At 39.5% G+C, this 27,050-nt stretch overlaps 3 protein-coding genes across 9 annotated transcripts; 2 read left to right on the top strand and 1 right to left on the bottom strand.

The window, feature by feature from the left end:
- The first annotated feature begins 1,748 nt into the window (after positions 1-1,748).
- Positions 1,749-14,036, top strand: NDUFB6 (NADH:ubiquinone oxidoreductase subunit B6). 2 transcript variants are annotated; one of them, XM_003995543.6, is made up of 4 exons: positions 1,756-2,065; positions 4,183-4,275; positions 10,419-10,463; positions 13,859-14,036. In XM_003995543.6, exons 1-4 carry the CDS (start codon positions 1,886-1,888, stop codon positions 13,925-13,927), a joined length of 387 nt encoding a protein of 128 aa, XP_003995592.1. In that variant the 5' UTR covers positions 1,756-1,885; the 3' UTR covers positions 13,928-14,036. The 2 variants fall into 2 exon arrangements, with proteins under 2 accessions (XP_044899405.1, XP_003995592.1); XM_045043470.1 differs by lacking the exon at positions 4,183-4,275 and having other exon boundaries at positions 1,749-2,065.
- Positions 14,037-14,488: 452 nt separating this feature from the next.
- Positions 14,489-16,623, bottom strand: SMIM27 (small integral membrane protein 27). 6 transcript variants are annotated; one of them, XR_006589064.1, is made up of 4 exons: positions 16,029-16,623; positions 15,746-15,895; positions 15,048-15,293; positions 14,489-14,700 (listed from the first exon to the last, which is right to left on the bottom strand). XR_006589064.1 is itself a non-coding variant. In XM_045043472.1 (3 exons), exons 2-3 carry the CDS (start codon positions 15,090-15,092, stop codon positions 14,578-14,580), a joined length of 168 nt encoding a protein of 55 aa, XP_044899407.1. In that variant the 5' UTR covers positions 15,093-15,293; positions 15,746-16,623; the 3' UTR covers positions 14,489-14,577. The 6 variants fall into 6 exon arrangements, 1 of the variants encoding a protein (XP_044899407.1); XR_006589066.1 differs by having other exon boundaries at positions 15,840-15,895; XM_045043472.1 differs by having other exon boundaries at positions 15,746-16,623.
- On the top strand, positions 14,803-26,935 carry TOPORS (TOP1 binding arginine/serine rich protein, E3 ubiquitin ligase). Its single transcript, XM_011288597.4, has 3 exons — positions 14,803-15,093; positions 16,623-16,817; positions 22,995-26,935. Exons 1-3 carry the CDS (start codon positions 15,091-15,093, stop codon positions 25,923-25,925), a joined length of 3,129 nt encoding a protein of 1,042 aa, XP_011286899.2. The 5' UTR covers positions 14,803-15,090; the 3' UTR covers positions 25,926-26,935.
- The last annotated feature ends 115 nt before the right edge of the window (positions 26,936-27,050 follow it).

Below are 27,050 nucleotides of genomic sequence, written 5' to 3'. Positions count from 1 at the left end.
ATCTATATATATGTATACATATATATGTATACATATGTATATATAGATATATATATACATATCTATATATATGTATACATAGATATGTATATATATATCTATATATATAGATATAGATATATATCTATATATATAGATATATAGATATACATATCTATACATATATATGTATAGATATACATATATATGTATAGATATAGATATATCTATATCTATACATATATATGTATAGATATACATATATATAAATATAGATATATATATAGATATATATATAGAGAGAGAGAGAGACAGAGACAGAGAGAAAGTGCACGCACACGTGAGCAGGGGAGGGGGCAGATGGAGAGAGAATGTTAAGCAGGCTTCATGCTCAGCATGGAACCCAGTGTGGGGTTTGATCCCACGACCCTGCGATCATGACCTGAGCCGATCATGACCTGAGGCGAAATAGAGTCGGATGCTCCTCACTGAGCCACCCAGGTGTCCCAAATAAACATATTTAAAGATAAAATACATCACGAATTGTTACTGAGTTTTTTATTCAAATTCAGGCCTTCAGAGTTTTTACTTAAAGTCATACAATTTACATTTGTAACTCCTTTCTCCCATTACAAAAATTTCAGTGTAAATGTTTGCTTTCAGTGTCACATTAATAATACCACCACTACCAATATATATTACCTAAAATAATTTAAGATTTTTTTTGAAGTTCCTCTGTCTTTGAGGCATACCTCTCTATAGACGTACAGTAATTTGATGGATTAGATTTACTCAAAATGGTGTGTGTTTTGGGGGTTATGCCACCTGGCAGATCAGTTAGATTCATGTGTTTTTAGTTTTGATTGTTAGAGGAGATTTTGTAAATTTAATTTTGTTTTACAAAAGTATAAAATGTTTACATGGTTCTAGAGTCAAATCTGTTACATAGGATATATACAGAGATACCTAGCTTCTATCCCTATCTCCTCTATCCTATTCCCTTTCTCCCCCAATAGCAATAGTTTCCTTCACATTATTTTTCAAATTTAATTGAAAATTAAATTTCTCTTTTTGGATAAAAGGTAGCATACTATATACACTTCCCTCCACTTAGTTTTTTTTTTTTTCTTCACTTAACAGTAGATTCTAGAGATCACTCTACAGTTGTGTATAGACCAGAGAATTGCATTATTGCACCACAATTTCTTCAACCAGCCCACCATTGAGGAATTTCCAGTATTTTATTGTAAATAGTGCTGGAGTGAATATTCGTGCACATTCTTTTCATATTTTTACCACTGCATCTTTTGGATACAGTCCTCGAAGTGGAATTTCTGGTCAAAGCATGAATGGGTCCAATTCTGTTAGATATTAAGCTACTCTTTTTTTGACCCCGCAGTACAGATAAAGGAACAGATTGAGACTGCTCAAGGTCACTTTACCAGTCACTGACACAGCTGGCACTTCAACTCGGAAGTAAGGTTCTCCACAGACTCTCAAGTATAGTCATGGGAAGAGGAGTACCAAGGTGGGAGACGGAAGTGAAGAATTTGCATTTGGACGTCCCATTCACTGAATCACATATTCTCATCCTTCCAAGTCTCAGCACACCACTCTAGCCCTCCGACCTCTCTTGCTTCTTTTCGTCACCTTCCCCCCCTCCGCCCACAACTAAGGCGCACCGACCCTCCACCCGCAAGTAACTTGGGCGGGTAAAGATTTCGTGCAAGCCCAGCCCCTGCGCGGTGGTTGGAGCCGCTGCGGAGGCAGGACCAGAGTGACGTCATAACGGCGCGCCGCTCCCGAACGTCCGCGCAAGGTCGCCTCTGAAGGGGGGTGGCGCGCGCCTAAGTGAGAAGACCCTGGTCGGGGAAGCGCCGTGTCCTGCTTCGGTACCAGGGGCGACATGTCGGGATACACGCCCGATGAGAAACTGCGGCTGCAGCAGCTCCGAGAGCTGAGAAGGCGATGGCTAAAGGACCAAGAACTGAGCCCCCGGGAGCCGGTGCTGCCCCCGCAGAGGGTGTGGCCTATGGAGAGATTCTGGAATAAGTTTTTGCAGGACCAGGCCCCCTGGAAGAAGGTGGTGAGTGACAAACCATCCTCGCACTGATACACCCCGCCGCGACCCCCAGCCTGGCCGCTCGACGCCTGCTCATTATAGACACACCAAGGACTGACATCACTCTGGGCCCGCAAATCTCCGTAGTTCCCTGAGGGAGAACCAGGTTCAACCGAGACTCAGGTTTAATAGGGACGCTCTCTTGTCCCAAGAGTTCTGGGCTGGGAGTTCTGGAGTTCAGGAGTGTGTATGGCTTCGGGAGAGCTCTTTCGCTGTCATGTGTGATGCGAAGGAGGCGAATCTTTGCTTAGGCTTTACAGAATGATAGGAGGATTCCTTGAGTGAAAATTATGTGATTTTAGTATTTAAAGACACCTGCCTGCTTTTTAAAAGTTGAGGTTATAGAGACTAACACTACACCCAACTGACCAGAAGGCACAATGACTCTCTAACCGGTAGTACAGCCCCCATGTGATCACCATAAAAGATAAGAGTCCTACTTGTATGCTTATTGAGTAATATTTAAGAGCCACCCTTCTGAACAACCACTATGTACTTCTGACACATTATTTAATTTGCAAATGCCATTTCTGGACTTCACACTGGAGAAAATCACTCATTTAAGAGCTGTCTTTATTTTAAGGGTCTCTGGATATTTTCTTGAAGTTATTCATTAAATTACATTAGTTTAAGTGATGAACACTATATCTCAGAATTGCTTTCAATAAGCTGTAACATTGGCTGATAATGATGGTAATAATACTATTAAGTAACACTTGGGTGCTAACTTTCCGCCTTGGATTTTGCTGAGCATTTCTCATGTGTTACTTTCTTTACTTCTGTAAGGTAAGGTAGACACTACTTTTTTTTCTTTTTAATTTTTTTCTTTTTTTTTTTTTGGTGTTTATTTATTTTTGAGAGAGACAGAGTGTGAGCAGGGGCCGAGAGAGGAGACAGACAGAATCTGGAGCAGGCTCCAGGCCCTGAGCCATCAGCTCAGAGCCCAACACAGGGCTCAAACTCACAAACTGTAAGATCATGACCCAAGCCCAAGTCGGAGGCCTAACCAACTGAGCCACCTGGGCGTCCCGGTAGACACTACTTCTAATCCTTATTTTAAATGTGTGGAAAATGAGGCCTACAGAAATTGAATGATATACCCATAGTCACAGAGCCAAGAATTGAAGGAGTTCACATTGAGATCCTCGTGTATCTACTTCTTCCTGTGCTACCAAGTCTTATGCACATTTTTCTCAGAAAGTCGTATTAGATACTTATTTATGATGGTAAAATTAAATTGATTCAACCCTCCTCTCACCCTTTGTATCCCTGACACTACTTGTTGATTTTGGCAGCTACCTGGTTGGAAGTTGACATTCCACCCATCAGCTAGCGATGAAAGGAAGTAAATGATTGTTGAAGTCTGATTTACCTTCCTTTGAGTTAATTTTTCTTCCATAATCAGATGTACTGTAATACCTAGAGTCTAGTTAGTCCTTTCCCTGGTAAGATAGGTGTGTTGCAGTCGAATTGGCTGTCATGGAAAAATTCCATTTTTACCTCTATTTTGCCTTTCTCTTTTAAGATAGTGTTCCTGAAGGCATCTCAAAGTGAGCTTGGAACACCCCGTCTCAATATGTAAAACATTCTTTTTCGAGCTTTGGTGTGTTCAAGGTTGTCTGTCTTACACCTAGAATGATGCATGTGTGTTGACTGTGGATGTCTGAAATTGATATGTAAATTGACTTTACCTGAAAAATTCTGTAGGTTTGATTACTCTCGTTAAATCAATTAAAACTATTCTTTCATTATTTTTGCCATGTTTTATCTAACAAGCTTATATTAAGGGTGTTTTTTTGTAGTCTTTAAAATCTCTATATATCTATAAATATCTTACTGTAGCTTTGCAAAATGTTGCTTGCCTTAAGCCTTGTTTGCTCTGAACTCTGTAGATATCCCCTAGCAGGCCCTGTGTTTAATAAAAATATTTCAGTGGGTGAGGTTAATTACAGACTGTAGTAAATATGTAGTATGTAGGCATTTAAAAATAATCATGACATTATTATGTCATTGATGCTTTTTTCCTGCCACAGGCATAAAAAAATGGGATATCTGTTTATGTATGTTTCTTTTCCCTCCAGATTTATAAGGCATATGGACACAGTATCTTTGCTTTTACTCATGTACTTATACCTGCCTGGATTATTCATTATTATATCAAATATCATGTGAATGTAAGTATGTTTTAAGTATGTATTTTTCAAAATTTATTTTTGATATTATACAAAATTATTTCCCATGTGGGCATGCCTTACCCTGCTTTACTTAGTGGAAATAATCTGCACTTATAACTGGTTTTGAACTACTTTGAACCCTTTTAGGTAAAAGGTTTAATGAAACTTAAGTATGGTTTTTCAAAAAATTAATCTTTATATTAGTTGATTACAATGTGAAATGTGTTTTCTCATAAAAATAGTGTTTAAATGATCAGAATGTAGTTGACCTAATAATACTGGTGTGAACTTGGGGTTCCAAGTAGGAAGCAAGAAAAGAATTTCTGCTCCTTTGTTTGAACATAGATGTGATATAAGATACAATTCAAATCAGACAAAGGTTATCTTTGTCATCATTCCATTTCTCTTTTCTTCATTCTATCTGATTTTTCACGATTTTCTTTCTTTAGAATCCATGATGCCCAAAAGCTTGAACTTTGTCATGAAAAGATCTTGCATGTAGTGATTGAACTGAGCCAGTTGCCACATTTTAAAGCCGAGGGATAGTCTGGTATAGGGTGTTGGATCCAAGGCAGGGTGAGGAAGGATTGCGCTTGGGGGAGTGGCATGGAGGGGAGAGGAGTGGTGGCTGCCCAGCATGGGATGTCATAACCCAAATAGAGTGAATGGGGGCATTCTTGTACCCACTGAAGATACTGGGTCCTGGGAAGAGGGAAAGTTTGGAGGGGGAAGGTTAGTGAATATACTTGTTTGGAGAGCAGCAGTGGTCATTAACCTTGGGTAGGATATTGGAACCTGAGCAAGGGGAAGAGGACATCTGGAAGAAAGGTGGTTTGGGGCAATGATGGAGGAGGCAATCTATAGTAAGATCTCAGGACTGGAATGAGGTGAGGTTATTTATACTGGAGTGTGGTGGTAGTGACAGGAGATTGGTTATAGAATGATTCAAATAAGTACATACATTGATGATAATGAGACCCAGAATTCTCATGTCAGAAAAGGGACTTACACACGTGGAAAGATAGAAAACCCTGCGGTACTGGAATGGAATTGGAATTTTTGGTATAAACTCAAGGTTTTTAATGTGTATTGATACAGAATTCTATATATAAATGTGGGTATTCCCTAGGTCTGTCCACTGACAGGCCTGGTTGCTGTGCTACCAGATGGTAATTAACATATCTAGCAGCCTGGTCTTATTTTCTAAATTCTCCACTGAAAGGATCCTGAGCTCTTTGGAGAAATGGCCAATTCCAGAGCAGGGGCAGGAAAAGTACAAAGTGAACTTATTGTACTCATCCGCACTCCCACAGGACAATGTGAGCATCAAAATAACTAATGATAGGGGTGGGTGCCTGGGTGGCTCACTTGATTGAGTGTCCAGCTTCAGCTCAGGTCATGGTCTCATGGTTTGTGAGTTCAAGCCCCACATCGGGCTCGCTGCTGCCAGCGCTGAGCCCACTTTGGATCCTCTGTCCCTCTCTCTCTTTGCCCCTCTCCCACTCATGCTGTCTCTTGCTCTTTCTCTCTCTCTCTCAAAAATGAATAAACATTAAAAAAAAATAACTAATGATAGTTAGTTATAACTGAATAAATAAAATGCAAAACCATGAGTGTACACACATACAAAAAAATAATAAATGGGTAGAGGCGACCATTTTTTTTGTACAGTAGATTGCTAAATATTAAATGGACAAGGACTGATACAATTAGAAAAGTCACCACTTGAGAATCATCAAAGTAACATTTTCTTCAGCCAGAGAACATCAAAAGTTGGTAACGTTAATCTCAAAATACCTACCTTCACCATACTTATTTGTTACAACTAATGGGACAGACTGGAAATGTGTACTGCTTGATAGGGTGCAGTGAGAAAACAGCATCAAGCATGCGCTATTCCTGCCAAACATGTATAACCTGAATCTAATCATAAGACAAAAATGACGGACTTCTCTGTGTAGTAATTGGCTTGTTACCTTCCAAAGTATCAAGATTGTGAAAGTTAAAGAATGACTGAAGATTTGTTCTAGATTGAAGACTTAAAGAGGCATGTCAGCTGAATGCAGCTGTTGATTGATGGCATAATCTGCTTAGTTAAAAGAACAAAGATGGCATTGGCATTCAGAATTTTAGAACCTACCACAATGGAGAACAAGTTCTGTAAGAGAGGATTTTCTGAGAATTCCAAACAATTATTGAGACAGTTGGTAACATTTGAATGGGTTCTTTAGACTAGATAGAAGGTAGTAAATGTATCAATAATGAAACAGATTAATTTCTTGATCTTGATGTCTGTATTGTGATTATTTTAAGAATATTATTCTTATTTGTAGGCAATACTAAAGTAATATTTGCAGCTTACTGAAGTGATTCAGAAAAAAATTATTTTTATAATTCTTTTTTTTTTTTTTTTTAAGTTTTATTTATTTGTTTTGGGACAAAGAATAGGGGAGGGGCAGAGAGAGAGGGAGAGAATCCTGAGTAGGCTCCACACTGTCAGCACACAGCCTGATGCGCATGAACCGCAAGATCATGACATGATCTTGACATGAGCCAAAGTCAGATGCTTAACTGGCTGGGCCACTGAGAGGCACCCCTATTTTTATAATTCTTACAGCTTTTTGTAAGTACAGAATTACTTCAAGATAAAACAAAAGTTAGGGACTGCCTAAACAAATTGTAGATAATCCAGTTGAGGTTTGCTTTCTGTTAGCATGTTGAAAGGAGGGTCAAAATAAATAATTGGTATTCTCAGAAAATTCCCTTTAACGTGACTTGTTCTCTCTTGATTGCATGGTCTCTTTAAATTCTGATTGCTGACATCATTTTTGTTCTCTTCACTAAGCAGATTATGTTCATTAATCAACAAAAACTGAGTGCCTAGTATATCATCTTCCTTTATTGCTCTGGAAAGAATATACAAGATAAACTTCCTGACCTTAAAGAGTTTATAGTGAGGTTGAAAGATGGGTATGATTTGGGTAAGAGTATGGAAGAGAAAAGATCCTAGCTATAAAGAAAGATAAGGAGTCGGTAGTGTGCGTATCATATCTACCCAAGACTGAGGAGGCAACTGGAATAGCAGGTCTCTTGGCTCAGTGGGCTGGGACCATTTAGTGGAAACTCTTGAAAGCTAGGCAGAGGAGGTTAAACCTTATCTGCTGGGCAGTGAGAAGCTTTCCATTTTCAATAGTGATTGGTAAAAGTGCTATATTTAGGAAAACCTAAAAAAAAAACCACATTGATATGATGGGGTAATTGGAGGGAGGAAAGTACCAAAATCAGGCAAATCAGCTAAAGGCTCTGTTGCAGTTTTGTAGGTGTTAGTTGATGAGAATCTGGTTAGGGTGAAGATAGACAGCAGGAATGAAAAAGAAAAGTAGAGGCAGAAGACATTTAAAAAAAAAAATTTTTTTTAACGTTTATTTATTTTTGAGACAGAGAGAGACAGAGCATGAACGGGGGAGGGTCAGAGAGAGGGAGACACAGAATCTGAAACAGGCTCCAGGCTCCGAGCTGTCAGCACAGAGCCCAACGTGGGGCTCAAACTCACGGACCGCGAGATCATGACCTGAGCCGAAGTCGGCCACTTAACCGACTGAGCCACCCAGGCGCCCCAGAAGACATTTTTTAAAGAAGACATAGCTCAAGTTAAGTTGGGGATGAAACCAAAGTTCAGAGACACTTGTGACTAGAATTTCTAGCCTTGGAAGTTCTAAGTAGTGTTTTGGAAAGGAGTAAATTTGTGTGGGAGCATGTGCTGCCACATCAGTTTTAGGGATATCCGAGTAGACATGGCCTGTCTTCTGTGTTAGAAACATGAAATTAGTGGAGGCTAGTGGGAATTAGAGTTGGACTTTAGTGTTTTCACTTTGTAAACCAACAGAAAATCTTTCTGCAACTGTTAAGGGACGGGGTGGGGGGGGTGGGTGGCGGCTAACAAATGTATATGTCTAAGGGTAAGAGTATAGCTTATGTTTCTCTTGTTGCTGGGCTTAAACAAAATTTTATATTTATGTTCATCTTCAAGTCCATAGCCCATTTCATATCATTATATGTCTGTTATTTTTTTCACTGTCTCAACATGCAAGACTATACAGAAGAAAAAAATGTTACTACTTTCTTGTCAGTGCACGTTTTTTTTTTAACATCCAAGAGTGGTTTTTATGCGCAGAAAGAACTGTTCATAGTTACCTGGAATATAAATTAAAATTCATTTTGTTAGTTTCAAATTTAAAAACAATTCTTTAAACTCGGTTTTAAAATTTTATTAAACTATTTGTACATCTAGTAAAATGTGAAGTCTCCTTTCTTCTTACTGTGTTTGGATTAATTCAAGTTGAACTCAACTAAAACAGTTCCACTTACAAATATACTATATGTTTTAAGCTGCATTGATGCATTTGTATTTATATGTTGAATTATATTTTTAAGCATATGTAGGGCAAATTAATGACCCTAAGAAGCAAAATCTTTTTAAACTCACAATCACAAGCTTAAATCAATTATCCATTTTAACTAGGATCCTAAAACTGATTTTTTAGAACCTCTAATAGCCAGACTGATTACCTTAAACATTACACATGTTCTAAATAACAGACTACTGTATATGGATTATGCTCATGCTTTAAGAACGTACTAAATTTGACATTTACTTGTTTATACTCTAGGTTTAATCTTTGTTATATCTATATTTAACTAAATTTTTCTAGGATTGAAAAGTCATTTATCTCCTAAGAGAAGTAAATTTAACAAACTGCAGTTACTGGGTTGACAATTCATGACATTAGTATGGTTGCTTATCTGAGTCCTACTTCCAGGTGATTTTTCCTGAGCCACAAATGGACATGATTAGTTAAAGGTTTTGTTACTAGAGGTCCCAGGGCCTCTCCCTTACCTTATTCTTCCTCTGAATTTGGGCAGGTCTGCATCCTCATTAATGTTGCAGCCAGTTTGCTTCAGCTAACACCTTTAGTGACTAACTGAATTTTACATTCTTTCGAGGCACATTTCAATGTTTTCTTGCCTCTGGCCACAGTACTTAAAGACATTTTAATGTATTTACATTGTATTTTGAGTTTATCTCCTGCATTTGGCTCTAGTTTCCTTTAGTCTTACATTATGTCAATGATCTTTTAGTAAAATTTTGTTGGTGTGGTATCTTGTGCAAATGTGTATACTTAATAAATACATTTATTTAACAAACATTTATTTAGCATCTCTTATATGCAAGGCACTGTTCTAAACACAGGGATATAGCAGTGAACAAAGCAGATTGAGTCTCTACCCTCATGCACTGTTTAGTCTTGGAGACTGGCAATAAATAGATAAACAAAGAGGCATGTAATGTTATAGGAGGTTATAAATCTATAGAAGGAAAACTAAGCAGGGTAAGATGAGGCCTCTGTGGGGAAGTGCTGTTTGAAGAGAAACATAAATGAAATGAGGATATGAATCAAGCAGGTATCTAGAAGAGCATTTCAGGTAGAGGAATCATTAATGTATAAGGGCCCTGTGGCACAAGCAGGCCCAGCTGATTGGACGAATAGCAAAGGAACCACTGTGGCTACAATACAGAGAAAGCGGAGAGGTAACCAAGGGCCAGATTGTGTAGGGTCTTAGAGATCACAGCAAGGACTTTGGCCTTTGCTGTAGAAATTGCCAAACTTTAAGCAGAAGATTGGTACATCTTAAAAGAATCACTCTGCCTCTGTGTTGGGAACAGACTAAGAAGGCATGCACCAATGCTGGGACACTAGCAGGTGAAAAAAGTGATAGAGGCTTGAACAAGAGTAGTAGTACAAGAGGTGGTGAGAAACAGTTGGATTCAAGATATAATCTCAACATTATAAACTCAACAGGATCTGCTGAGGAATTGAGGTTTTTGGTCTTTGTAACTGGGAAAACAAAAGTGCCATTTGCTGCAATAGGGGACCATTTGGGGCTGAGAGATGTTACAAGTTGGACCTGGTTAAGTTTGAGATGACGAGTAGAGATAGCCAAGTAAAGATCTTGAGTAAACAATTGAACGTATGAGTCTGGAGTTGGGTGAAAGTTTGGGATTTAAGTTAAAAATCTGGAATATGATTTATTTTAGAAGAAACTCTAAAACCATAATTAACCGAGCATTACTTTTACTGCAGGCAAAACCGTATGCCATTGTTGAAAGGAAGCCCAGAATATTCCCAGTAAGTCTTAATGTCTCTGATTTTTCTTTTATTAGTTTTCTCTCTTCTTTCTCTCCCTAAGTGATCATTAAAATGTTCCTTTCTTCTCAGTGTCATTGTAAGTGCCTGTTTTGTATATTCTTGTAAAGAAAAAATAGGAAATATTGTAAGGCAGAAGGTACAGTTGAAAATGGGAGGTGGAAGCATTTCTTTTGAAGCTGGCTATAAAACTTGTTGTATGACCTTTGTAGTCCTAAAGTGAACTGAAGGTACCAACAGTTTTTCACTGGTACCCTGTTTCATGTAGAGTTGAGGACTTAGGGCACTAGCCTGAGCAGACACTTGGGCATAGTAACAGCAACTGAAATCCTCCTTCAGTAATTCCAAACTATCATTTCTTCTGGCAGTTGACCTTAACCTCTCCATCTGTGAATTTAAAATGTGTTAATGTGTACTTTAAGTTTTGGGATGTGAATATGTAAGCTATTATCCTAATTTAAAATGAGTGTTTTCAGCATTAAAAGATTACTTAACCAACAGTTGGTATTTTTACTGGTTGTCTGTGAGGTTATTGTTTAGCATGGCAAAATACAGATTATGTTCTTGTCCTATTTCTAGTCATAGATAATGAACTACCATCAATCTGTAAGTTCTATACTTTAAAAAAACAGAACTGTGTTGGTTCTTGCTTCAACCAAATGACACAGTCACAATAATCCATTATCGTCTGCAAGAAGGGAATTTTAGGGTGAACCACCAAAATTGGCTAACCCTTCAGTTGGAAATAGGGAATTTCTTCTATATTTCATTGTGTATAATTAATGTGTGTCAGGGCCTATGTAGTCTCAAAATAGGAAATTATCTTACTAGTTTCATCAGTTGGGTAATTTATTTAATCTTCCATTGACATATCTGTTTATTATTTATTTTGCTAGTACTGTTCAAAAGAAAAGAAGGGTGAGGCTCTTTTTAGAAGACCAAAGTGATGGTTTCTTAAATGCTATGGAGCATTTAGCATGCCTAGTTCTGTTTTGTTTTTTTGCCACTGTGGTTCTTTGTTTCTGTGCCATTGATCCCTTTAAGAAGCTTCCTCTGTGAGGACTTAAAGAATGATCATTTGTACATATATTAGAATAGGATAGGCACTAACCCTCAGATGTCAGTGGCTTAACAAATCAACGGTCTGTTTCTTACTGATAGCACAGACTGATGTCCATCATGCAGTCCTCCACAACCTTATAGGTATGCCATCTGGAATATGAGCTTCTAAAGATCATGTCAGGGAGAGAGAGGGGTGGATATCTCAGGAGGATCTTAAGGTCTAACCTTGGAAGTAGCTTACATCACTTCTGTTCAGATCCTGTTGTCCAGAACTCACTGTTATTGTTCCACGGATCTCTGTGCTTTTTTGTATTTCCCAGCCTACCATGCTTGGAGTCAGTGCCAGTCCACCCTTCTCATTACTGAATAGCTCTTTGCTTCCTTCTCCCTACACATAAAACACAGTTCCTTTCTGGAGAGAAATCCTGCAGTCCCATACCATCACTGCAACCAGCCCCAAATGCATGATCTCCAGATGTTGCACAGTAGTATCTGGTAGGTTTGATGTGACTTCTCTTGGAGATCTGAGGATTAGTGAACTAAGAAGGTTACTTAACTGTATCCCTTCTTTAACCCCTGCCACCCATTGTTCAGTGGTGGAATTCAGACAGTAGAGCAGTCACTAGTTCTTGGCAATTCTGAAATGCCAGTGATCAAACATGAAGACTCCTAACCCCCCGTGTGCAGTAAGTTACCTGAATGGGCACTAATTTTGTTTCTGGAAGGAATACCTTTGTTCATTGTTCTTCCTGGCCCCTGGCTTTGTTTAGGGTTTGTTTTGTTTTCTTTTCCATTATCAACCTAGACCATGTCTCAAATGCGTACTGGGAAGTATGCTCTTAGGGTTGTACAGCCTTTAAAATCTGCCTTCTGCTTAAGGTTGAGTGCCAGAGGCTTTTGTTGCCTATATGTTTGGCTTCTTTGACCATCCAGTTCCCAAAACAGTTGGTAGGTATGGAAAGAAAAATATGTGATGGGGGCCCATTTGCTTGTGGTCAGTCCTCTATGCATCTGTGTTTTGTGTAGTTACGAAATTCTCTCATTTCTTTGATGTTCATGCAACTGCATCTTCAACTCCATGGCAACTGTGTGGAGGACATCTGAGACACTGATTCAAGATCTTATCTTTGCCATTGGAGAGTTCTTCTGTTTATTGAGTTTTACTGGGTCTCTGATCTCAGGATCTCTTCAGTGTTAGCTCTCAGTGTTTAGAGATTCAGAAGCAGTATGATTTTCCAATACTGCAAGGTCCTGAATTTTTTTATTCTTTCCATTTTTATTCCTCCTCTTAAATCAGCCACTTTTTGCCTAAGCTCCTGTTTCTTAAAGTACGTTCCCAAGGCAGCTGGTAGTAATCAAAGACATACTGTAACTTTTTTCAGCTACTTCTCTTAAGACCTCAATTCACTAGAGGCTCTGCTTCCAAGTTACTACTGCCTTTTGTTTCCATCTTTTAGCCTCCCATGCCATTGTCCTTGCCTCCACTGTTCAGCCAGTGCAGATTGGTTCGATTTTTATTACAGTGGCATTAGTACCACTTCAGGGTACCAATTTCTGTGTTAGGATAATGCTAACTGTGTAACAAACTACCCCTCAAATGTATAATGACTTCAACAGTAAAAGTGTATTTCTTCATCAGATAACAGTCCTGAACATTACCAGGTCAAGGAATGGCAAGGGTGGGGTTGGGGTAATTCTAGTCTACCCAGTTATTCATGGACTGTGAGACTGACAGAATCTATTTTAAAACACAAAGCTGGAACTAAATCTAAGTAATTTGCCTAAAATTACACAGCTTCTTAGTGAAGGTTCCAGGATTCTTACCACCTGGTTCTGGCTCCAAAGCCCATGCTCTTTCTCCCACATAGATTGTATTTAGGTTTGAAAAGATGCCTGAACCAGCTACCCTGGCAAAGTTTGCATTCTGTCCCTCATATCTGAGCCTAATGGTAAACTGGTGATTGCCTAACACATTCAGTTGCTGGGAATACATAACTTCTTTTTAGGGCTTTTCCTTTTTCTTGGGGCCATGCAAAATAAACATCTCTGTCACTTTGTGAAGACCACTTTCATGCCCTTTCTGGACGTTTTGTTTGAGTGAAACTTTCCCGTATACTTCTTTCACTTATGCTTCCCCTTCACTTATACCTTAAGATTTTGAATATTGCTCATCTTTGACAGCTTCTACTTTGTCTAAGTCCTTTTCAAAGTGTGAATGCCAGAACTGAACTACATTTTCCTTGTGAGGTCTGACCAAGTGGAACTATCACCTCTGCAGGCAAGATTTTTCTACTAATTCATCTTTGTTTTTTTAGGGTGATACAATTCTGGAGACTGGAGAAGTAATTCCACCAATGAAAGAATTTCCTGATCAGCATCACTGAAGATTACTTTAAAATTTCAAAGGCATATGAGCCCAAGTTTGTTGCTGCATTACTGTATTTACTGAATATATTTTCTGGAAAAGTAACTTTAATAAAGTTTACTCTGAGATATGTGTTGTCGTTTTCTTCCCAAATATTGTACAGTTTGCAACTCTGAATTATTTAACAATAAATAAAAACTTGACAAGCTAAAAAAAAATATTATGAGCGATCACCTTTTTCTTCTTGAAAAACAGGATGTACAAAAGTAGTCACATAATATTTTTTTCTTGCTCAGTACTTAACCTAATCTTATGTGAAGGTGTGCAACAGAATGAAATGTTGCAATAAACAAATATAAGAACGACAATTCCACACAATTTGTTTTAAAGAAGATTTTCTGAGGCATTTTAAAAGAGGTACTTTAGAAACTCTAGGTGGAAAAACAGGTCATTCTACTTAAGATCCAGTTCTCCCATGCTGTCAGATCTAGGTTTTATATAAGAATGTAAAAGACAAACCTCTGTGAAAATTAGATTAGTGGTTATTATAAAGCACTTATACAAAAAAAAAATTGGAAACTCTGCATAATGGATTTTACTTTAAATATACACACGTGTCATATAAGCATGAGGTAAAGAACTATATGCACAGAATTAAATCCAGAAGAATTACAAATTCTCATTCATCCCCAAGATTTTGTCTGGGTATTTCTTGCTTAGCTGTCGTCGTGCGACTACTGTTGATGCATAGATGACATATCCCCAGGAGAGCAATACGATCGCGAGAAGCAACTAAAAAAATGCAAGATGGAGAGTAAGAGCAAAAAAAAAAAAAAGTTACTGTAAGTGGTACTTTTCTCCCTCCCCTCGCCCCAACAGGTTGCCGTGTACGTTGCTAAGGTGGGAATTACAGTGAACAACTGGAAGGAATAAAGGGTTCCGGAGGCGAGTACACCCAGCCGCCCTTACGTAAGAAGCGGAAGAGCGTGTCTTCCAGGAAGAGGCGGAGTCGAGGTGAGAGTAAAATCCTTAATACAGGAATGGATTTTAGAGTTTCTGGGCGCTGAAGAAATAGGGGGCCTTCCGCCTGCGGGCCTAGGGAGTCGACACCGTGGAGCCCCCCCAGACTAGGGACCTACCACTGAATAAATCCAGTCCAGGGTGCGGCGACTCACTGGCTTCATGGTAAGTTGGCTGCGGCGTTCAGCGGGAACGGAGGGAAACTGCGGGCCTTAGAGTAACCTCCCGGGCGGCGGCTGCCGAGCGGTGGCGGCCATCTTGCAGCCGGGCATCAGCGCCCGCCCCTCGCCTCCAGGAGCGTTTCCCTTCAGCCGGGCCGGCCTCTTCCGCCCGGAGCTGGGGACAGGCTCACGTGATCTGCGGGCCTAGCTCGGGGTGCGGGGAGGGGATGAGATAAAGGAGAAAATGTTGAAAATGGCTTTTTTTTTTTTTTTTTTTTTTTAGTTAGAGAGATGGGCGTGCCTTAACAACCGGTCTTTCAGTTGCAGTGCTGTATTCATGCAAGATAATGAACTGTCTTGTGCATTTAAACATTTATTTGAAAAAATAATCCTTATTTTAAATACTACACTGGTTTCTGACGCTGGAGGGATTAACGTTTCCTCCCGCATTTGTTTCCACATGATACAGATAGACGTTCGTGTATTCATCATTGGCTTAAATAAGAGTGTCACCCATTTTTATATAACACAGGGACAAATCGTTATGGGAGTCCCTGTTAATTGAGCCCTTCTGCCAGAAAACAAAGTCTTTGAGAACTTAGTGGCTTGTGAATGTAAATGATACTTCTAAGAAGAAATAACGTAGCGCGCATTACCTGGCATAATGTACGTGCCGATCAACAAGTGTCTTTTTGAGCGTATGTTATGTGCTACATTATCAGATATTAAGCCAAAGACAGCATTTTGTACCTGGGCCGTTGTACCAAGTTTAGCTTGAGAATGTTTGGGACACTCCCATCTGAGGCCTGTGGATAGAGTGGAGCAATGGGCCGCTTTAGGCTCAGGCGTTGTGTCTATACATCTCAGGTATCACCTAAAGAGCGTTTTAATCCAGATACGGGGAAGGGGAAAAGTGTTCTTTTGAGAAAAAAACGTTACCAGTTTTGGGAAGATTTCAAGGTCCTGTTTTTTTAGGCAATCCCTGTTTATCCTTAGACTGGAGTAGATTTATGAAGACTGCGTAGGACACTGGTTGGGCTCTGGCTTTGGATTCCATTCGAATTCCAGTGTTATTTCCTAGCTGTGCAACCCGAGGCGGTCACTTCACCTCCATATAACTCAGTTCCTTTATGTTTACAACTAGAGGTAATTTTAGTAACTTTTCGCAGAGTTTGGTGAGGTTTAAATGAAACCAAGCTGGTTATCGTGTTTTTCGGGTAAGTTAAATACGAAAATTAAGTAGTGGGCCTGTAACCCCCAGAAACTGGTGATCACAAGAATGACGGTGATAGTAATGATTTGTGCCTGGAAGGATCTCCGAGCTCCCCTTCGGGGAGTGGAGGCGACGATGGGGGAAGGGCCGGGGCTCGGCCGAGAGTTCTTAGGCCCCGCCCTCGGTGCCGGCGCCCTTCTACTGCGCATGCGTTACGCACGCGGGTGTTGTGTTTTGACGCGCGGGGGGCTGCGGAGTGGGTCTCGCTTTCTGCCGCCGCCCCCCAAGCTGCCATTGGTGATGAGCGCTTTACGTCACAGGGGTCGCAGCAGCCGCCGGGGTCTCCGCTGTCTCGCGAGGAGGGTGAAGCGCCCCCGCCCGCTCCCGTTCCTGAGGGCCGGCGGAGAAGTCGTCGAGTACGCCTTCGCGGATCCTGCCGTCATCGACCTAGCTTTTTGGGCCGCCGGGAGCTTGGCACGAGCGCCTCAGCCGGGCCTGCGCCGGCGTCCTCCGAGGTGAGAAAGATCCGAAACAATGGGGCGCGGAGGTCGGAAGGGCTGGGCTAGCCGGCGCTCCTGGCCTGGAACGAGGCCCAGGGACCAGGGAGCTGCGATCCGGGCCTGAGGGGCCGTCCGGGCCTCGGCGGGGCGGGGCTCCCGGCGGGCGGGCTGGCGGCTCTGGTGGCGCACCTGTGGATTTGTGCGGGTGGGCGGGGAAGGGTTGCGTTTCCTGGAACCTCTCCCGAGGGGCGCGAGCCTACCGGTGTACTGGAAAAAGCTTGCTCTCTTGGGGGCGGGGGATGGGGGACCCCACACAAAACAAAACGTTCGCGTCTCACCAGTGGCATCGCCACTATCAGAGGTTTTGCCAGAGGTTAGGTTCCCTAATCTCTCCGCCTGTCTGTAAAATAGAAGTAAATGTTTTAGTTCGTTGTGATTATGTAATGCACGTGGTGCTTATCAGCGATCCTGGCGAGTGGCAGTTCTCACCCCGAGGAAGCCACTATCACCGTGACTATTGGAGTTGTCTGTGCTGTGTTACACATTGTGGGTTGGGCTCGCCTGCCTGTGGTTTTTCCAACCATCCAGTCAGTGCAGCTTTCCTCGTGGGCTGCTGATTCGTAGACTGGAAGGGAGCCGTACTGAGATGAAGCAAACAATGTTTTAAAGGCAAAAGAGAATAGAATTTTTGGTAGGTAATTTTCAAGATTATTTAGAATAAATTAATAGTTATCCGAGATTTAAGTTAATGGTGAAGGTTGGGGTCTTTTTAATTTTGTTTTTAGTCAATGAAATTAAAAGCTTTAGGCAGCCAAAGCAGTAATGCTTACCTGGAGTGAGTGGCTTTAGAAGGAAATGGTTCCCAAGCAGGTTTTTTTTATGGCTGGAATTGGAATTAAAATTCATAGCTTCTGGTCAGTAGATCCTGTAAGATCCATGTGATCCTTGGGAACTGAATTGCAGATCAGAGAGGTACAGTGGTTTTTAAGATCATAAGAGGTAAGACCCAGATTACTTTTATTTTTATTATTATTTTTTAATGTTTATTTTTGAGAGAGAGCATGACCCGGGGGGCAGAGAGAGAGAGGGAGACCCAGAATCTGAAGCAAGTTCCAGGCTCCCAGCTGTCAGCACAGGGCCTGGTGCGGGGCTCGAACTCAGGAACCATGAGATCATGACCTGAGCCAAAGTGGGACTCTTAACTACTGAGCCACCCAGGCACCCCTCCAGATTATTTTTAATATTTGGGGCTTATTCTAGTTAATCTACTTTTCAGGTGGGTACTGTTATTTAACCCATTTTACAATTGGGAAAATTTGAAGGTTTTGAGAAATAATTTCCTTCAGATCACACCGCTAATAAGTGGCTTTGATTTTCAACCCTGGCTCAACATTAGAATTAATAACATCACTCCCCTATATGTAATCACCATTTTTTAAAATAAACTTAATTTATTTATTTTCAGAGAGAGAAAGAGATTGCATGCACGCACAAACTGGGTAGGGGCAGAGGGAGAGAGAGCGAGAGAGAGAATTTAAGCAGGAATTCTCTGACTTGGGGCTCAAATTCATGAACCTCAAGATCATGACCTGAACCGAAACCAAGAGTCAGAGCCTTAACTGACTGAGGCACCCAGATGCCCCTAATTAGCACCATTTTTAAATGTCCTGACATAATTTATAGACTCCAGTCTCTCGATTCTTTACCCCCTCTCACTCATTTTCCCTAAGTAATACATACTTGTTAAATATCTGCAATTACCCCAAAATGTGATAGGAAGGATTCTTACCTCTGTTAAAGCCAGTAGATTTGAAGATTTGGGGAAGGTTTGGTTTAATCAGTGTATCCTAAAGGTGGCAAAGTTTATTTAGAATTTGGGAGGCAGTTCTGGAAAAAGGATCAGAAGAATTGATTTCATCTTTAGCCCTGTGGGGAAATTAACTTCAAGTCCCAATTCCTAGAGTGCGAGGACAGAGAAACCTTTATCACAAGGTTCTAGAATCTGAAGCACTAAATCCACCATCAGGTCCACCTTTGCTACCTAAACCCAGAATTTATAAACCTATAAATCTTAATCTGTCTCCTAACCACTCCTGTTTTATGCCTTAATTCGTATTTTTAAAACAGCTTTGTTGAAATAGAATTTATATTCCATCCATAAAGGTCACCTGTTTAAAGTGTATAATCCAGTGATTTTGGGTATACTTACAGAGTTGTTCAACTATAATTGAACATTTTCATCATCTCAGAAATAAACTTTGTAATCTCTCTCCCTCCCCCAGCAACCACCATAAATTTTCATCCATAGATTTGCCTATTCTGGACATTTCATATGAATGGCATCATGCAACATGTGGTCTTAGCGACTAATTTTTTTTTTTTCCATTTAGCTTAATGAAAATTTTCATCTATATTGTAGCATTTATCAGTGCTTCATCCTTTTTATTGCCCAGTTATATTCCATTGTATGGATATACCACATTTTGTCTTTTCATCAGTTGTTGGGATTGTTTCCACGTTTGAGCTATTGTGACAAATGCTGCTCTGATTATTCACATCCAGGTTTTTGTGTGGACATATGTTTTCATTTCTCTTGGGTAGGTGTTGAATTCTGGGTCATATGGTAATTCTACCTCATTTGTATCTCAGCAAATATTTTGGTGAATTAAAAAAAAAAAAGTAATCTCTACACCCAATTGGAGCTTGAACTCATTACCTCGAGATCAAGAGTCACATGCTCTACTGACTGAGCAAGCCAGGTGCTCCATTAGCAAATGTTTTAATTTCAGCATTAGTGATGTTTTTGAAGGAGTAAATCTCTTATTTGATGATGTACATTCATTGCCATTGTTTGATGTTTCTGGTAACTTCCATTCTTTATATCTAAAGATACTTGAGAAATACAAAACAACTCTTTTCTTTTTGTCTATTGTAAATGACATTACTGATCATTCTTGAGCTTTATGCTGTGCTGTCAAAGTGGTTAACAGGCTTATAAAACTAGGGAAGGGAAGACTTAAGATTCCGTTTTTTAAAACAAATCCTACTTAGTTGATATTTTGTTTTATTTGAGCTTTAAGTTTACTACCTACTAATTTCCTTTAATAAATGCATTCAGGGTTGTAATTTTTATGTGAACTGCAAATGTTCAGTAAATACTAAATGTCTGTATTTCCAAGAAATAAACTAAGATGCAATGTATTAGCTTTAAATTCACCAGTCTTTTTTAAAAGTCTAGTAATCCCTTTATTACATAGGTGTACAGACTAAAATCTAGAGCTAATTGGATATCTCTAGTTTACAGAGTTATTTTTAGGGGAAATTTGCTTTTCAGTCCAGGTTCTCTGTGAACCTCTCCAGTTCCCACTCCACTCTTCATTCCTTCCCCTAGTGCACAAACTCTGATCATAAAAATGTTTATTTTTAGGCTTTTTTTTTCCCTGGGGGAGAATAAAAATGTTAGAAGTAGGGGAAAATGCTGAGAGATTTATGCAATATTAAGGTTTCAGAGTTTAAATATAGTAACAATTAGTACTGTATTATTTATACAGCTCTAAGCAGTTTGCAATTCTATGCTGTAGAGTGTTGATATTTGTATTTCTGGTCTAGAAAATAGAGGACTAGAAATATTTAGATCCCTGGAGAAACATTTGTTCAGCATTAATTGATTTCCTATTAAGTTATGTCTTGGAGAAAGTTAAGATACCCTAGATGAGCAAGTTTAATTTGAAATCTGTGATGAAATAGTTACATTTCACAATCAAGGATTTTTGTCATCAGTTTTGTTAGAGTTTGGTATGGCCAGTGTTTAGAAAGTTGTATTATTTGGCTGACTTGAAAGCAGTTGAGTGCTGATAGAACTCCCTGTAATAGAGGAGGTGAATAAAGGTGAATAATAGGCCCAGGAAACATAAAGGAAGAACCTAATATTTAATATATATTTAGTGATTAGTATAGAATATAGCTAAAGAGAGATAAGATGATAAAGCCAAAAATATAAGGCACACCAAATTTCAGCTCTGGCAAAATCATTTTGTAAGTTATGGGTCAACATAAACTGATAAATTTAAAGAAAACAAAACTAATCTTTAAGATTTTAGTGATCCTTGTGGGGAAAAAATGAGACTAGAAGCATTATTTCAAGAAACTTTTTGGGTGACTTTGGATTAAATAAAAAAATCTAAGCAAGGCTTTTAGGGGATTCTGTAAGGAGTCAGTGAGGAACTGAAAATAATAGTGTAACAAATAGTAATAATAATAACAGCATCTAACGTTTATGCAGTAGTTGCTGTGAGCCAGCAACTACCTTTGAGTGCTTTTACATATTTCATTTAGTCTTCGTTAAAAGATACTTTTGTGTGTGTGTGTGTGTGTGTGTGTGTGTAAGAATCTTCCACTAAAGACTACAGAATTGGCTTAAACTGGTGAACTTTTTGGTATGCAGATTATCTCACGACAGTTATTTTTTTTTTTTATTTTTTTGAGAGCATGAGCCAGCAGGGGGAGGGACAGAGGGAGAGAGAATCCCAAGTGGGCTTCATGCCCAGCATGGAACCCGACTGGGGCTTGATCCCACGATCATGAGATCATGACCTGAGCCAAACCAAGAGTCAGACGCTTAACTTACTGAGCTACCCAGGTGCCTGTCACTACAGTTATTTTTAAAGGTGCATATCCAATACTTTCCACAAATAAAATAAGTCAGTCTGTATTGTTCAGGGCATTTGTATCAATGATATAAAACCATACATGGAAATAACACCAACTGAGGACTGTGGTGATTTGGGTTTTTGTTTTCTAGAGAGGGATAGGAGAAGATAAGGGATATTTTTAAAAATTTGGAATAACCATGAAAAATGTGAAGTTGTTAAATCTGGGTGGTGGATACATGAGTTCTTGGCAGATTTTCTTTTGTATATATCAAACTGTTTTTAGTTCTCTATTTTTTTTTTAAGTTTATTTATTTTGAGAGAGAGATTGTGTGTGGGAGAGAGTGAGTCTGGGTAGGGCCAAAGAGAGAGAAGGAGAGAATCCCAAGCAGGCTCTGCGTTGTCAGTGCAGAGCCCCATGCAGGGCTCCATCTCGTGAACTATGAGATCATGACCTGAGCTGGAATCAGGAGTTGGATGCTTAACTGACTGAGCCACCCAGGTGCCCCCTGTTAAATTCTCTTGAAAAAGAATAGAAAGTTAGGGGCACCTGGATGGCTCAGTCAGTTAAGCATCTGACTTCGGCTCAGTTCATGATCTTGGCAGTTTGTGAGTTGGAGCCCTGCATTGGGCTCAGCGTTAACCATGCAGAGCTTGCTTGGGATTCTCTCTCTCCCTCTGTCTCTGCCCCATGCTTGCTTCTCTCTCTCTCTCTCTCTCTCTCTCTCTCTCTCTCTCTCTCTCTCTCAAAATAAATAAACTTTAAAACAATTAAAGATAGAATGCTGTATAGTACTTGAAAGCTTACTATATGTGATAATGTACCTTTTCTAAAGGGTTTTTATTTTTTTAAAAAATTTTTTAAATGTTTATTTTTGAGAGAGACAGTGTGTGAGTGGGGGAGGAGCAGAGCAAGAAGGAGACACAGAATCCAAAGCAGGGTCCAGGCTCTGAGCTGTCAGCACCCAGCCTGATGTGGGGCTCAAACCCATGAACCGTGAGATCATGGCCTGAGCCGAAGTCAGACGCTTAACCGACTGAGCCACCCAAGTTCCCCTTTATTTTTTTAATGTTTATATTTTGAGAGAGAGAGAGTGAACACAAGCTGGGAGAGGGGCAGAGAGAGATGGAGACAGAATCTGAAGCAGGCTTCAAGCTGTCAGCACAGAACTGGACGTGGGGCTCAAGCTCACGAGCTGTGAGATCATTACCTGAGCTGAAGTTGGATGCTCAACCAACAGAGCCACCCAGGCACCCCTCTGAAGGCTTTTTATATCTTCACAAACACTGTGATGCAGGTTCTATTATCACCAATCTAGTCACGCTTGCTAGTGTGGAATCAGAATTCAATTCAGGATTCAAATACCTGACTTTAGTGCTTGTGTTTTAAGTACTATGCTATGCTGCCCTTGCATACTACAAAGATAATGAGCTACTCAACTACTTTCACCAAAGAATGTCTCATAGTCATTATTTGCTTTTTTTTTTCCAGGTTTAGTTTCTTTTTTATCAGATTACTGATGTATTTTTTTCCCTTTTACAGATAATGGCATCAGCTGCTAAGGAATTTAAAATGGACAACTTTTCACCTAAAGCTGGTACTAGCAAATTGCAACAGACAGTACCAGCTGATGCATCTCCTGATTCTAAGTGTCCTATATGCTTGGATAGATTTGATAATGTGTCTTACTTAGATCGCTGTTTACATAAGTTCTGTTTTCGCTGTGTACAGGAGTGGTCAAAAAACAAAGCTGAATGTCCACTGTGTAAACAGCCCTTTGATTCTATTTTCCATTCTGTGAGGGCAGAAGATGACTTCAAGGAGTATGTCCTGAGGCCTTCGTATAATGGTTCTTTTGCTACCCCTGATGCTCCACGATTTCGCTATCGTACAACTATGACAAATCGAAGTACTTCTGTGTATTCACCTAGTAGTACCGTGAATAGAAGAACAACAACTCCACCAGATAGTGGAGTACTATTTGAAGGGTTAGGCATTTCAGCAAGACCTAGAAATGGTGAAATTCCTCAACTTATGAGGCAGATTGCAATAAGGAGGCCAACTACTGCAGATGAAAGATCTTTGCGAAAAATTCAAGAACAAGATATTATTAATTTCAGACGAACTCTCTATCGTGCTGGTGCTCGTGTTAGAAATATTGAAGATGGTGGTCGCTGCAGGGATATTTCAGCTGAATTTTTCCGTAGAAATCCAGCTTGCCTTCACAGATTAGTCCCCTGGTTAAAACGTGAACTTACAGTTCTTTTTGGAGCTCATGGATCTTTAGTGAATATTGTCCAGCACATCATCATGAGTAATGTTACTCGCTATGACTTGGAGAGTCGGGAGTTTGTATCTGACTTAAGACCGTTTTTACTTAATCGGACTGAGCATTTTATACATGAATTTATCAGTTTTGCTCGATCTCCCTTTAACATGGCAGCTTTTGACCAGCATGCTAATTATGATTGTCCTGCTCCTTCATATGAAGAAGGTAGCCATTCTGATTCTTCAGTTATAACAATATCTCCAGATGAAGCTGAAACCCAAGAGTTGGATATCAATGTAACCACTGTTAGTCAAGCACCATGGGATGATGAAACTCCAGGGCCATCTTACTCAAGCTCAGAGCAGGTACATGCTGCCATGTCTTCCCTTTTAAATACTTCTGATAGTTCAGATGAAGAACTTGTAGCAGGAAGAGCTACATCTCAGATACAAGGAGTACAAAGTAATGAAGACCTAAATAATGACAGTGATTCTTCTTCAGATAATTGTGTCATTGTTGGGTTTGTTAAACCACTAGCTGAGAGGACCCCAGAACTTGTTGAACTGTCCTCTGATTCTGAGGAGTTAGGCTCTTATGAGAAAATGGAGACAGTGAAGACACAAGAACAATCTTACAGTTCTGGTGATAGTGATGTTAGTAGATGTTCATCTCCACGCTCTGTCCTTGGAAAGGATGAACAAATAAATAAAGGTCATTGTGGTTCTGGTAAAAGAATCAAGTCAAAGAAGGAAGAGAAGCACTCAACATCATTGTCATCTCCTAGAGACCTGAGCTCATCTATCAGAGGAGACAGAGTATATTCCCCATATAACCGTAGACACAGGAGGAGGGCAAGGTCAAGAAGTTCAGATTCACGTTCCCAGAGTAGAAGTGGGCATGATCAGAAGAATCGTAGAAAGCATCATGGGAAGAAAAGGATGAAAAGCAAAAGATCCAGAAGCAGGGAGAGTAGCAGACCTAGAGGTAGAAGAGACAAAAAGAGATCAAGAACTAGAGATAGCAGCTGGTCAAGAAGAAGCCAGACTCTCTCTCTAAGTAGTGAAAGCACAAGCAGATCAAGATCTCGTAGCAGTGATCATGGTAAAAGAAGATCACGGAGCAGAAATAGAGATCGTTATTACTTAAGAAATAATTATGGAAGCAGATATAAGTGGGAGTACACTTACTATAGTAGAAACAAGGACAGGGATGGCTACGAATCATCATACAGGAGGAGGACTCTGTCCAGAGCTCATTATTCCAGACAATCTTCAAGTCCAGAATTTAGAATTCAGTCCTTTTCTGAAAGAACAAATGCAAGGAAAAAAAATAATCACAGTGAAAGGAAGTATTACTACTATGAAAGGCACAGATCAAGGAGCCTATCTAGTAATAGATCAAAGACTGCATCTACAGGGCCTGATTGGGTAAGAAATGAAAAGCCTGGGGGGAAACGAAAATACAAAACGCGCCATTTGGAGGGTACTAACGAAGTGGCCCAACCTTCTCGTGAATTTGCTTCTAAAGTAAAGGAAAGCCATTACCAAAAATCCTCGTCAAAATTAGATGGAAACCACAAAAATGAGAGTGATAGCTTTTCAGACAGCCGGTCATCAGACAGAGAGACAAAACACAAGAGGAAAAAAAGGAGGACCCGGAGCTTGAGCGTGGAGATCGTTTATGAAGGGAAAGCTACTGATACGACTAGACACCATAAAAAGAAAAAGAAGAAGCACAAGAAGAAGCATAAGAAGCATCATGGGGACAATGCTTCACGCTCACCCGTTGTAATTACCATTGACAGTGATAGTGATAAGGATTCTGAAGTAAAGGAGGGTACAGAATGCGGTAATAGTGGTCCTCAAGACTCTTTACAAAATGAGTTTTTGCCTCCTCCCTTCGAACCATTTGAAGCTAAAGATGTAGTTACAATAGAAGATGAATTTGGCATCCTAGACACGGAGTGTAATACTACCACGCTTAATAACAACTTGAGTAATGCCAACAAAACTGTGGATAATATTCCATCCCAGGCAGCTTCAGTTGAACAAACTCTTGATGTAAGAGAAGAGAGTACCTTTGCCTCTGATTTGGAGAACCAGCCCAGTAATGTCTCTATTCAAACTGAGCCATCAAGGCAATTGCCATCTCCACGGACATCATTAATGTCAGTGTCTCTTGGGAGAGACCGTGATATGTCTTAAAACTGCCAAAGCATCTCATTGAGAATTCTGATGGAAAACAAAAACAACAGTTAACAGTTTCATCTGCTGCAGTCTATTTAAAGATGACTTTTGGTGAAAACTCTTTTCCCCCTTAAAAATATTTTAAGTGATTTTTTTTGTGTTAAAAATTTGTAAAAATCATTATTTGTTCAAAAAGTATGTATGTCCCACCCTCAGAGATATGCACTTTTAAGTGAGGAAAATGATATTGCTAGCAGTTTATTTAAAACTTGGGGTCCTTTTTAAATAAAAAAAATATAAATTTTAGAAGTTATTTCATAAAGCCATATGGTATCAACATATTTTTAAAGTAGTCAATGAGTATTTTTGAATTTTTTTTTGAGAGTTATTCTGGAAATGTGTTATAAGCTAGGAGAATCCCTTTGGACAGTCTTTATTTTTCTTCTTAAAACTTTGTATGATTCAAAACCATTTCTTCAGGTTAAATTAAGGCATTTTAATCTTCACAGTTTAGACATCTGCCAAAAGAAAATTTAAATATTTCCTTTATATACTTGTTTATCTGGACTGCCAGTAAAACAGATGTGTATTCGACAAAATAAAAAATAAAACAGTAACACTTTACAAGAATCCAGAAATTTTTCTATGTAGTATTGCCTTTTTTTTTTTTTTTTTTAATTTTAGTAGAGCTAAAATCTTGAAAATAGTTAAGGATATACTTGTTATAAATAGTAAATTTTAGGTGATCTGCATTTAATTTCACAGTTTTAATTATTTTAGTTCTTTGATTATAAGGAATATCATACTTGTTTTCTGTCTTCAGTAAAATGCAGTTATGTAGCATTTAGCCTATTAAAAACAAAATACCCTTGCCAAACTTCTACATTGGTAGTTCTTGTATGCAAAGTGGTTATGTTTATGTTTTATCCTGTTTTAGAGATGATAAAATAAATTGCTCTCTGTCTAGCCTGATGTAAGATTGCCAGGGAAGAACAGAATTTGGATTAAATCTAATTTAGTCGCCTTCAGCTTGCCTTGTTACCATATTCATTCATTGTTCAACAGAAGTTGGAATGCCTGCTGGGTGGCAGGTTCTATGTTTTATGTTTTTAGGGTTTCAGTGATAGAACAAAGTAGATATGA

Source organism: Felis catus, chromosome D4 (genome assembly GCF_018350175.1).
Source record: "Felis catus isolate Fca126 chromosome D4, F.catus_Fca126_mat1.0, whole genome shotgun sequence".
Lineage (NCBI taxonomy): Eukaryota > Metazoa > Chordata > Mammalia > Carnivora > Felidae > Felis > Felis catus.
This window is presented reverse-complemented; position numbering and strand designations above follow the sequence as displayed.

Bases quoted from the DNA above. Each gene is read 5' to 3' on its own strand.
- TOPORS (XM_011288597.4), top strand. The intron at 16,818-22,994 runs GTGAGAAAGATC...TCCCTTTTACAG, and splicing joins CTGCGCCGGCGTCCTCCGAG to ATAATGGCATCAGCTGCTAA.
- SMIM27 (XM_045043472.1), bottom strand. From the start codon at position 15,092: ATGAAGCCAGTGAGTCGCCGCACCCTGGACTGGATTTATTCAGTG. The intron at 14,701-15,047 runs GTAGGTCCCTAG...GCATTTTTTTAG, and splicing joins TGGACTGGATTTATTCAGTG to TTGCTTCTCGCGATCGTATT.
- NDUFB6 (XM_003995543.6), top strand. From the start codon at position 1,886: ATGTCGGGATACACGCCCGATGAGAAACTGCGGCTGCAGCAGCTCCGA. The intron at 4,276-10,418 runs GTAAGTATGTTT...CTTTTACTGCAG, and splicing joins ATATCAAATATCATGTGAAT to GCAAAACCGTATGCCATTGT. The intron at 10,464-13,858 runs GTAAGTCTTAAT...TTGTTTTTTTAG, and splicing joins GGAAGCCCAGAATATTCCCA to GGTGATACAATTCTGGAGAC.